The following is a 12,791-nucleotide window of genomic DNA, read 5'->3' as shown; positions in this document are numbered from 1 at the left end:
TCTGATCTCTTAATGGACTTTGAGTACCATTCCCAGCCTTCCGATCCACCATTTTTACATCTCCTTCATGCTTTTATCCCTGACATCTTGGTCAATTGCACAACGCCCACTCTTCCCCCCTCAGCCTTAACAGTATAAATCATGTCCATTTTATCTTTAGCTCTGACAAAGGGTCATCCAGACTTGAAATGCTGGCTCTATTCTCTCTCTGCAGATGCTATCAGATCTGCTGAGATTTTCCAGCATTTTCTGTTTTTGCTTAAGCTCCCAGCATCTGCAGTATTTTGTTTTTATTAGTGAGACAAATACGTGGGACCACAAGGGTAAAGACCGGGTGAGATGCTCTGTTGGAATACTGGTGCAGACTTGATGAGCCGAACAGACGACTCCTGCACTGTAGGGATTAGAAATGGGAAGACCAGTCACGGCAACATGGAAATAGTCAATGCACTATTCTGGTTAACAAGTTGCAGAAAGGATTTTAAAAAAAAACTTTAATATAAAATGTTGAGACTTCCCCGTGCGATGCCACGCTTGGACATTTATTTTAAGCTGCAAGAATGTGCCCATTATGACACTCCAACACTAGGTGGCACCATGATCTCCCAGGTCTACTCCGTCCACTGTCACCAATACTGCTCCTTCAAAAACCATTTGCTCTGGCAGTCTCTCTGGTTTCAGCCCTTCTCTCCCCCAAACCGACCCAACTTGTCTTTTCATGTCATGAACCTCCTCCTTTGGTCTAAGGCTCCCCGGTTTCCAACACTCACCTTGCCCTTCTGGCCTGTTGCAAGTCTATTAAAAGCGCTGTGATACTTAATGGGGTGAGGCACTTGAGTGGGGGAGTGGTGGCGGTAGCAAAACAGAAGCAATAAAAACACAGAAAATCGAGGGAACAATAGAAGGAAAGCAGACAGAGAGAGAGAGAGACAGGCAAAGCAAGGAGCGTGACAGAGCACAACTATTTTGAATATGCTGCCAACAACTCCATCAAGATTTATGGGCACTTACAATGAATACTAAAGTTCAACGGACAGGATACGATGCACTCCAACAAAGCGTAATGTAAACACTTTCATATCCTTTATTGACAATATTGGTCCATATAATTTTTGCCAATTGGCAATTCATGTGATTTTTTTTAAAGGAAATCAACAATTAAATAGCAAGCAATATAGCAAAAACATAATATTTTTAAAATCTTGTAATGAAATTATTTTATGCAGTTCTTTTAACACCTGCTTCCCAGTTACCAATGAAAGGAGCACATAATTAAACACTGGTAAAATTTAAATCCATTCATCCTATATACTGATGAATGACTCTGCTTAAAAACTATTACTTAGAAGAAAAATGTTATCAAAAATGCATCCTATTGCTCCAACAAATTCATCGATGGCAACTCATCTCTGAACAGTTAAAAACTACCCAAATTGATTTGCCCCCACTGCTGATCCTTATTCCTCTGTCAATTCTGATTTCTTTAGATACTCGGAACGGCTGACAAATTCTGTATCCTTTTAATCTCACATTCATAGAAATCCAAAGTTTCCCCTTGTCTCAAGTAACTCAAATATTCCCCATAATATCATAGGAATATATCACAAAAAATATTCCAGTCCTTGCACTTTTAATATACCCCATGATTATTATTTTTTTTAAAAGTTGCACATCATCTTGAACCGAGGTTGCAACTTTCAGCAAGTAAGGCTGCAGCCTGCTGTTACGTCAAAGTGCAGAGAACACTGCCACGCTCCTGCCTCTCTACTATATGCCACTCTTACAAGACCATAGTAGTCATCACTGTAGGGAAGTAAAGCAGGAGAACAATTCAAAGAATTACTGCTTGTACACCTTTTAGTTTTGGTTTCGATCGAGAGACTGTCAACTTCTACCAGTAACACATTTCTGAAAATACATCATGGTTATTATATTAATTTAAGTCTTTAATCAAAAAATCAAATTTTCCAAAATCGTCATCTTCTGGAGCAATCAAATGGTCTTTTTTGGCTTTGGCTAGTTTCTGTCTTAGGACTTCTCTTCGATCCATCCATTCTTGCAATTCTGCTTTACTATGAGCAAATTGGCAATTCTTGTCGTCTGTGCAAGTACCTGTCTCATGCCTGTAATTAACAGAAAGTCATTATATTCCAATTGGCACTTCATTCTCAAAACGCACTGCAAGGGTACAGATGCAACAACCCTTTTAATTTAAGATCGTATGGGACAATTCTCACGTGGTGGTCAAAATTCCAACAAATGAGACTAAGAAGGAGATGGATTAGCTGAATGGGAGTCAGGTCCTTTGGGCAGCTAAGGAACAATAACTGGACACAGTATTATAGAATTGCAATTGAAGATACATAACTTAAAGATAAAATAAAATAAAAGCAAAATACTGTGGATGCTGAAATCTGAAATGAAAACAGAAAATGTGGGGAAATCTCAACAGATCTGACAGCATCTGTGGAGATGGAACACAGCCAACATTTCGAAACACTGACATTATTCTCTCCACACAGATGCTGTCAAAGCTGCTGAGATTTTCCAGCATTTTCTGTTTTTATTTAAGAATCAATGTTGCCTTTGCCATTTTAGCATTTTATCTGAATTCTGATGTATGATGGGCAGTACAGTGGCATAGTGGTTAGCCTCACTGCATCAGGAACCTGGATTCAATTCTGGCTGTGGTCACTGTCTGTGCGGAGTTTGCACATTCTCCCCATGCCTGCATGGGCTTCCTCCGGGTGCTCCAGCTTCCTCCCACAGTCCAAAGGTGTGGAGCTTAGGCAGATTGGCCATGCTAAATTGTCCCTTACTGTAGGTTAGGGGGATTAGTGAGGTAAATGTGTGGGGTTAAGGGAATTAGACAAAGGTGGGCCTGGCCAAGATGCTCTGTCAGAGGGCCAGTGCAAATCGATGGGCCAAATGGTCTTCTTCCGTACTGTAGGATTCTATGATGTACAAGTTACTATCTGCCACTGTAATGGGACCAAAAGTTCTGACATACCCAAATAATGTAAACAAATCCCCATTTCAAATAAAACCAAATGATTTTGTTGCTAAAAGATGAATTAAATGCAACCTTACATTTTACAAACACTGAACTGTCCAGTTGGAAAACGATGTTGCCAGCAGTTCTGGTCATCCTCGCAGCTAAAAACTTTTTCTTTGTGTTTCTCAGAGGTTATGTGCTGCTGCCACTGCTTCTCGCTGTTACAGTTCTTCCCACACAACCAACAATGATAGCCGGTCTTCAAAGGAAAGATAACAGTAATTTTCTTTAAAAGCATTCTACCAATGAAAAAAAACACAAGCCTGTGGAGGGAGGGAACTGCTAGAGTTTACCCTAGAGTGTGCACAAAAAGGAACGTATTTATAAGAACATAAGAAATAGGAGCAGGAGTAGGCCATCTAGCCCTTCGAGCCTGCCCCGCCATTCAGTAAGATCATGGCTGATCTGTCGCTGCTCAGTTCCACTTTCCCGCCCTCTCCCCATAACCCTTAATCCCCTCTCCTATCAAAAACCCATCAACCCGCGTCTTAAAAATATTTAGCGAGGCAACCTCCACCACTTCAACGGGCAGAGAATTCCAGAGATTCACCACCCTTTGAGTGAAGAAGTTCCTCCTCAACTCCGTTCTAAACCGCCCCCCTTTTATCTTGAGGCTGTGCCCCCTAGTCCTACTGTCTTTTTTGAGCGGGAAGAGTCTTTCCACCTCTATCCTATCCATCAAGGTTATATTATATTATATTATATTATCAAGGTTAGTATGAATAAAGATCTTAAACAAATGATTTTTAAAGTCCCATTAACCATGTCCTGGATAGAGCTCTAACACATGCATTGAAACTGCTAACTGTAGCAGAACAGAAACAATAGATCTCATTGTAAACATGTTAAAAAAAAAGGCAAGTGCTAGAACTATAAAGAACAGTCAGCATCTAAAAGATGAAGGGTAATATCTGGACATTCATATTGATTGTTAGAACCATATCTGTATCAGGTTTATCTCTTAAAATGCTACGTAGGAAACACTGCTGCATCACAGCATCAGGGACCTGGGTTCGATTCCCAGCTTCGGTCACTGTCTGTGTGGTGTTTGCACATTCTCCCCGTGTCTGTGTGGGTTTCCTCTGGATGCTCCAGTTTCCTCCCACAATCCAGGCATGCATGGGTCAGGTTGATTGCCCATGCTAAATTGCCATGTAGTGTCAGGGGGAACTAGCTAGGGTAAATACATGGGACTATGGGGATAGGACCTGGGTAGGACTGTGGTCGGTGCAGATCCGATGGGCCGAACGGCCTCCTTCTGCTCTGTAGAGATTCCATGATACAGGTCAGTGAGCTTTTGAGGTAATCTATGATAAGCAACAAGGTGAAAGGTCATCAGGGATAGGTGGGACTATGGCATTCGGATTATAATCAGATCAGCCATGATCTTACTGTATGGTGGAGCAAGTTCAAGGGCCAAGTGGACTACTCCTGCTTTACTTTGTATGTTTATATATAAATCAGATTGTCATCCAAAGAAAGACTGCGTTGTGAAACTAGCAACTCATACTTAATCTAGGATTATCACACATATTACAAAATATAAATTATGAACAAAGCAATGAATCATCCCTTGGACAGGAATTTCAGTGGGTGCAACCAACATCAAGTGATATGGCAAAGCTAAATGGCTTCCTCTGATAATATCTGCTACCTTGTCTAACATCTTGGGGCTTGGCTGTGGGTGGACTGACCTACTGTCCCACTTAAACAGGTAAGCAATGTTCCTTTATCACTACTGGTCTGACATGAAAGGCAGCCTTGGGCAGACTGTCAGGTGTGTGACTGTGCTAATTTTTCACAGCAACAAACAAGGAGATCATGTCACCAACTGTAGCCACTTTCAGAAACACTTCGAAAATAAGCCACTCCATAACAGAAAAGAGCCATTATGTTCCATTCCAGGTACGAGACTACCAGCTGTATACAGGTACTGATCTCACTTTATAGGCAGGATTTTGCGGCCTTGCTTGTCCCTAAACCATAATGTCCTGTCCGAGGTCAACGGACCTTCCCTCTTGCCCGCTCCAATTCCCGTGGCGGGAGGGGCTGTAAAATTCCAGCCTATATCTCAAGTGTATATCGATGGTGTAGTCGAGGTTTTCTTTGTTAGTTGAACATAATGTAGTTTGCATTCCTGCTAAGAATCAGCTACTGCTTTTATAATAAATATTTTTGTTACCTTTTGATTATGAGAACAGAAAAACTAGAATAATTTGAATTAGGGCAGCATGGTGGCACAGTGCCTCACAGCACTGGAGTCCCAGGTTCAATTCCGGACTTGGGTCACCATCTATGTGGACTTTGAACATTCTCCCAGTGTCTGCACGGGTTTCCTCCAGGTGCTCAGGTTTCCTTGCATAGTCCAAAGATGAGTGGGTTAAGTTGATTAGCCATGCTAAATTGACCCGAGTGACAGAGGAATTAGCAGGGTAAATGCGTGGAGTTGTGGGAATAGGGCCTGGGTGGGATTGTGATCAGTACAGACTTGATGGGCTGAAAGGCCTCCTTCTGTACTACAGGAATTCTATTTTGTTCTATTCTAGTTAAATATGATCTTTGTTAATCATAGCTTACAGAAAATTAATGCATTTCTGTTATACGTTTCCGCCACTTACAATAAACTATTCGTTAATTCTGGGATCAATAGCTCTGATGTGTAGGATAATGCTATCCTGAAAATTAGACTGAGACATGTGCAGCTTACGTAGACTGGCTGCATCGCTGCTTTAGAACCCACTAACCTTATTTACAGGCCTACCATTCTTCACATCATTGAAATTATACTAAGCATTCTCTCGAAACGCAATAACCTTTAAGAGCAATTCCTGGTGTGAATAAATGAGTAAAAAGTCTGACAACACCAGGTTTTAGTCCAACCTATTTATTTGATAATATACTCACAAGCTTTCGAGGGGACTGCCTCTTCGTCAGGTGAATGGAGAGTTCTGGCCTCAGACAGAACTCTCCATTCACCTGACGAAGAGGCAGTCCCCTCGAAAGCTTGTGAGTATATTATCAAATAAATAGGTTGGACTAAAACCTGGTGTTGTCAGACTTTTTACTGTGTTTACGCCAGTCCAACGCCGGCATACCCACATCGTGAATAAATGACCCCTTCATGACTTGGGACAGTTCAATAAGGAAAACATAAGCACGAGAGGGATAATACCAACACATTGGAATTTGGCCCAGGAAGACTGGCCTCAGAAATTCTAGCTGGAAAGACGTCATTCTCTCCGAGCTTGCATGGTTATAAGGGTTTGTACTTCATTTACTGTATTATACCTTGCTTGTGAGCATACTGGTTTCCCATCATTGGTCAATCTTGTATAACTAGGTAACAAGTTTACAATCTGGAATAATAACAATGGTTTTATTTAAAATACATTAATTGATGAACTGGCATTTGCAATTATCACTTACCCCAAGCTCAGCATAGTCAGTTGGCATATGGATTTGTTTGCCATTTTCCTTTGGCACATTAGTTGCTTCCTCTTTCTCTGGTTCCCGGCTCTTCAACCACATCTCATACAGTTGTTCCATGTCTAGGACTGGTAAATATTTAATTTAAAGTGATACAGTGAAAAAGAAACTCAAGACAAGCAAAAGATAAACAATGATGAGCATCAAACTGCCAAAAATTAATGGATTTATTTGAGACTGGTAGATCACTTCTGTGGCGCAGTGGTGTAATTCTTTAATAAGCCAGCTCCGCATTTTAAATTAGAGCAATTTCTCTGCAGAAGAATCTCCACTATAGAAATCTGAACATACAAGCATTACAAAGGAAGTCAGGGACAAGTCTGTCAAAGCATGTGCAAGATATTTGTAGATCAGAAATAGATTTTCACCTTATTTTCTAAGTTTTCAATTTTTGTTCCCAAAGAATGTATATTAGGTTGCAATAAAGTATTATTGTTAAAAAGTGTTTAAAGTTTTGTTATTAATGTCACAAGTAGGCTTACATTAACACTGCATTGAAATCACTGTGAAAATCCCGAAGTCACCACACTCTGTCACCTCTTCAGGTACACTGAGGGAGAATTTAGCGCGGCCAATGCACCTAACAAGCACATCTTTTGGATTGCGGGAGGAAACCGGAGCACCCAAAGGAAACCCATGCAGACACAAGGAGAACATACAGGTTCGGCACACAGTGATCCAAGTTGGGACTTGAACCAGGGTCCCTGGCGCTGAGACGCAGCAATACTAATCACTGTGCCACCATGCGGTTCCCCTGTCACGGTCGTCCTGATGATTACCACAATTAATGGCCTCCAGCTACACTGAGATTTCTAATTCTAAAAATTTTAATTAATTCTTTAATTCATTCAGGGAACATGGGCGTCGCTGGCTGGCCGGCCAGCATTTATTACCCATTCCTAGTTGCCCAAGGGCAGTTGAGAGTCACATGTAGGCCAGACCAGATAAAGATGGCAGATTTCCCTCCCCAAAGGGCATTAGTGAACCTTTTTCCAACAATGGTTTCATGGTTATCAGTAGATTCTTAATTCCAGAGATTTTTTATTGAATGCAAATTCCACCATCTGCCATGGCGGGATTCCCAGAACGTGCGCTGAGTTTCTGGATTAATAATCTAGCGATAATACCACTAGGCCATCGTCTCCCATGTGAGAAATTATACATCATCACTGCAGAGCACCACTACTGTGTGTGCTTAGGAAACTTCTTTAAAGGACTTTTTGTTGCATGTTTACAGTGAAATTCAAAGGAAATAAAAGGTAATTAGATTCCTAAATTAACACACTGGCTTTAGTTCCACAGGAACCGCGGAACTATGTTGTTTTGAGAATCGAGGAGGAGGATTGTTCTTGAAGAACAAGCAATTATTTCAAATTCAACTCAAAAGACTAGAAATTTCTATTACATGTCTTCAAAACACTTGGATTTAAACCACTAATAAAGAATATTAAAACAGAGCGGATTAGCTCAGGATAAGAATCACAGACTGCCTTGAGTATATTTTGCAGAGGTACTGTCTGCACAGAAACATAACCACAGTTAAAGAATTCAAACATATTTTTGAAAGTGCATCATTGAACAGGCATACATCTTAGCACATGGCACAGAGTTCTAAGGCATCATGGAAAATACATAAGAACATAAGAAATAGGAGCAGGAGTAGGCCATCTAGCCCCTCGTGCCTGCCCCGCCACTCAATAAGATCATGGCTGATCTGAAGTGGCTCAGTTCCACTTTCCCGCTTTCTCCCCATAACCCTTAATCCCCTTGCCTACCAAAAACCTATCTACCCATGTCTTAAATATATTTAGCGAGGCAGCCTCCACCACTTCAACGGGCAGAGAATTTCAGAGATTCACCACCCTTTGAGTGAAGAAGTTCCTCCTCAACTCCGTTTTAAACTGCGCCTCCCTTATCTTGAGGCTGTGCCCTCTAGTCCTGCTGTCCTTTCTGAGCGGGAAGAATCTCTCAACCTCTACCCGATCTATCCCCTTCATCATCTTATACGTCTTTATAAGATCCCCCCTCAGCCTTCTAAACTCCAACGAGTATAAGCCCAGTCTATTCAGCCTCTCTTCATAGTTCAACACCCTCAACTCCGGTATCAGCCTAGGGAACCTCCTCTGCACTCCCTCCAAGGCCAAAATATCCTTGCGCAAGTGCGGTGACCAAAACTGCACACAGTACTCCAGTTGCGGCATCACCAGTGCCCTGTACAGTTGCAGCAAGACCTCCCTGCTTTTATATTCAATCCACCTCACTATAAAGGCCAGCATCCCATTTGCCTTCCTGACCACCTGCTGCACCTGTAGGCTGGGTTTTTGCGACTCATGCACGAGGACCCCCAGGTCCCTCTGCACTGTAGCATGCTGCAGCTTTTCGCCCTTTAAATAGTAATCCCTCCTACTATTATTCCCGCCAAAGTGGATAACCTCACACTTGCTAACATTGTACTCCATCTGCCAGGTCCTCGCCCACTTGCTTAGCCTATCTCGATCCCTCTGCAGACTTTCCACACCCTCTGCACAATTTGCTTTTCCACTTATCTTCATGTCATCAGCAAATTTCGACACCCTACACTCAGCTCCCTCCTCCAGATCATCTATATAAATGGTAAATAGCTGAGGCCCCAGCACCGATCCCTGGGGCACTCCACTAGTCACCAACCGCCAATCCGAATAGCACCCGTTGATACCTACTCTCTGCCTCCTATTAGACAGTCAATCCTCTATCCACGCTAACACCTTACCCCCAACTCCATGCCCCCTAACCTTCTGTAGCAACCTTTTGTGCGGCAGCTTATCAAACGCCTTCTGAAAATCGAGTAACATCACATCCACCGGTTCCCCCCCATCGCGCCCCCCCCCCCCCCCCCCACATCCTCACAGAATTCCAATAAATTTGTCAGACACGACTTCCCCTTAACGAATTTGTGCTGCGTCTGCTCTATCAAACAATTCTTCTCAAGGTGCCGCGCTATTTCTTCTTTGATGACGGATTCCAGCATTTTTCCTACAACAGATGTTAAACTAACCGGCCTATAATTCCCTGCCTTTTGCCTGCTACCCTTTTTAAACAGCGGCGTAACATTAGCCGTTTTCCAATCTTCCAGCACTTCCCCGGCATCCAGCGAGGTTTGGAAAATAATCACTAAGGCATCCACTATCACCTCTGCCATGTCCTTCAGAACCCTGGGATGCATTCCATCCGGTCCTGGGGACTTGTCCACCATCAGTCCCGCTAGTCGATTGAGCACTACCTCTCTAGTGACAGTGACATGTTCAGGCCCTCAACTCCTACCATCCTTCTATCCTTAATACCCGGCAAACTATTTGCGTCCTCCTCCGTGAAGACCGAGGCAAAAATCTTATTTAAGGCCTCAGCCATTTCCTCATCTCCCACCACTAACACCCCCCTCTCATCCTCTAAGGGTCCAACATTCACCCTAGCCAGCCTCCTCCTCTTTATATATTTATAAAAACTCTTACTATCCTTTTTTATATTTAGTGCTAGTTTAGCTAGCACTAAAATAGGCCAGTAAAGGGAACTACATTCCTTATAACAATACACTTAGAGGCAGAACTCTTGCCAGCACAAGTACTAGACAGTTCAGTAAACGAGACATTCATTGAACAAGAACAAGCTATGATTCCAGACAGCTAATGAACAGGCTGAGTATTCTGCCAGCTGAGAGTTTAGGCCAAGTGGCCCTGGGAAAGTCAGGCAGAAACCACTAGAGCTTATTGCTGTCAAAGAATATCTGTAATTGGTCAAGGTATATGACATTTACTAACGATGGCTGGCTCACAATAAGCCAGAGGGTGGATAAAATGTCTTTTGGGAGTTGTATAATTGTATTGCCACTGTGACATAACTTCAGAGAAGAGTTGGACTGCCCAACCCTTTTCTCCCAGCGTGCACTGGTCAATAAAGAAACATCTTTCTCCAGGATACTATGTTGTAAGTCTTTGTATTAGCTCAATATTTACCTTCTGAAAAAACCCTACAGTTTGAAATATTTTTTACAGTTTAAATAAAAACAATAAAGCTTTAATTAGCACTTACTGTTACTGTCTTTCATATAGGTCCACATGTCTTTTTCCTCAAGACTATGGGCGAAGGAGCAGTGCCCAGTGTATGTACATTTCTTGCCTTTTGCTATATGCATGCACAACTGAAAGAGAGTCACAAAAGGAAGCTCAATTTGGAACATATTTATGCAAATATATTACTTAAAATAAATTATTCAAAACACTTACATCAAACTGTTGCGGAATTGGTTTTTTTGATGGCAGAGCACGTATGGTTGTCCATTTCTTACGCTCACTGGACATCACTAATAGCACGCGGCGTTCTTTGGTCCAACTTTTAATAGTTAAAAAAATGTCACATTTTAAGCACAGAATGATATTACAAGCGAAATCAAGATTTCCTTTCCAGTAGCGTCTGTCCATTGTGATAACAATGTTTGCACAAAGACTACATAAAACACAGATAATATGTGGCATCCTCATTGGGAACATGTTAAAAACTTTGGTCTCCGCCAGTACTTTGCGATAATGAAATAATTTCCGTACAGCAGTGCAGATGAAATGAGAATCATGATATTGGGTTCAAAGGGACATCTCATCTCACTGTTGCGACGTGACTAGATATATTTTATGCTTAAGATGGGGCTGCTTTAAGAGGCGGCGTTGAGTTACAAGAGTCAATTTGTCTGTGAAAACATGCAACTCAAAAGCTGAGAATGCAGGAAAGTAACTCATTTTAGCTAAGAATAATATGTTACTTTGCAGAGTTCATGGGTGTTTTGTTTATTTCAATTCTCCTGGAACTTTAGACTAAGTACAGAGTCATGTGAGTTTTGATTAGGTTAATTGATAGAGACACTTGTGGCTAATGGGAGAAGTTGAGCTTGCAGGAAAAAACAGTTTAATTTTCATTTTAAAATAAAGAACAGTTGCATCTGGAGCTGATGGAAAAAAGCAGTATCTCTTTGTCTCTCGCTTTCTCTCTCCAGAGGCTAATGCTCCAAGATTTTTAACCTAAGTCACAACCAAGTATGCATGCGCTTTGCTAACTAACTATAAAGAAATATATATATATGAGAAATATTGCTTGATTGGAATGAATAGCAGGTTAGCAGTTAAGAATTGTACCTTGTCACGTTTAAGTATCATTTAACTGTTAAAAGTTAAGCTAATGCATTTGTTATAGTTAAACTGTGTTGTTAAATGAAGTTTGTTTTGATAAAAGCTCCCTAATTTGTCAGAAGAATCACACCTGGAATGAAATATCCTATCCTCACATTAATGCCAAAATTGAAAATTGTTGGGGTCTAGTCTGGTTTCATAATACACCTTGGGGTTTCCGATCTGGTACCCTAACATTGTCTGGCATGAAAACGCAATGGCCCAAAAACTGCCGCCAACATAATGGCAAGACTAATAACTCAAAACAACTGAGAGCTTAATGGCACTCATTAATCTTTAGCTGCAAATAGCGTAACAACATCAGCGATGGGTAGCTACATGATTAAGTGTGGGAATGAAAAAATTACTGTGACGATAAGACGTTCTGCTGTTGGTTTCACAAGGAAAGTATCTTGTTGTTCCCAATTCCAATGCATTGAGCAGTATTGAAGATCCTTCACTTGCACAATAGATATAAATAAATTTGCCACAGGTAGTTAAAGACTTTTCAAGTCCAAGTACCCTTCTAATGACAAGTGTTAATTCCTGCCAGACAAACTACTGCAAGGGTGGAATCTCATTCCTTCCCATTTGAACTGTTTACTTGTTCTTTCAGTCTTTTTTCCCTCTCTCTAAATCCAATCTTCTCTTTCCCATTTTTTGTCTGTGTGTCTGGCTGAACACTAATTCACCATAGTTCACCTACACTTCCTTCTCAGTTACTACACTGGTGCTTTCAGAGTCCTTCAGTCTGAGTGGTTGAAGGGATCACAGTAGCTTGCCCTTATCCCTCTTCCATTGTTAACTTTCAGCACCTCACAGCACAAAATATTGCTGATATTAAACAGGCAAGACAAGGAGACGGGGGGGGGGGGGGGGCGGCGGGCGGGCGGGCAGGCAGGCATAGTGGTTAGCACTGTTGCCTCACAGCACTAGGCACTCAGGTTCGATTCCCAGCTTGGGTCACTGTTTGCACAGAGTCTGCACGCTCGTCCCGTCTGTGTGGGTTTCCTCCCACAGTCTGAAAGACATGCTGGTTAGATGCACTGGCCCTGGCT

The 12,791-nt window shown here is 41.8% G+C and overlaps 1 protein-coding gene across 5 annotated transcripts in view; it reads right to left on the bottom strand.

Moving 5' to 3' along the window:
• Nucleotides 1–1,074: 1,074 nt before the first annotated feature.
• zc3h7a (zinc finger CCCH-type containing 7A) overlaps nt 1,075–12,791 on the bottom strand; it is a 111,052-nt gene continuing 99,335 nt past the window's right edge. For all 5 annotated transcript variants that reach the window (XM_080206930.1, XM_080206934.1, XM_080206935.1 and 2 more), the window contains 5 exons: nt 10,801–10,906; nt 10,607–10,715; nt 6,482–6,609; nt 3,091–3,254; nt 1,075–2,123 (listed from right to left, as the gene is read on the bottom strand). In XM_080206930.1, coding sequence (XP_080063056.1) covers nt 1,934–2,123; nt 3,091–3,254; nt 6,482–6,609; nt 10,607–10,715; nt 10,801–10,906 — 697 coding nt within the window. In that variant the 3' untranslated portion in view covers nt 1,075–1,933. The remainder of the gene's footprint in view (nt 2,124–3,090; nt 3,255–6,481; nt 6,610–10,606; nt 10,716–10,800; nt 10,907–12,791) is intronic.

The sequence above is a fragment of the Carcharhinus amblyrhynchos genome, chromosome 18 (assembly GCF_965287045.1).
Source record: "Carcharhinus amblyrhynchos chromosome 18, sCarAmb.v2.hapA, whole genome shotgun sequence".
NCBI classification, from domain to species: Eukaryota; Metazoa; Chordata; class Chondrichthyes; order Carcharhiniformes; family Carcharhinidae; genus Carcharhinus; species Carcharhinus amblyrhynchos.
This window is presented reverse-complemented; position numbering and strand designations above follow the sequence as displayed.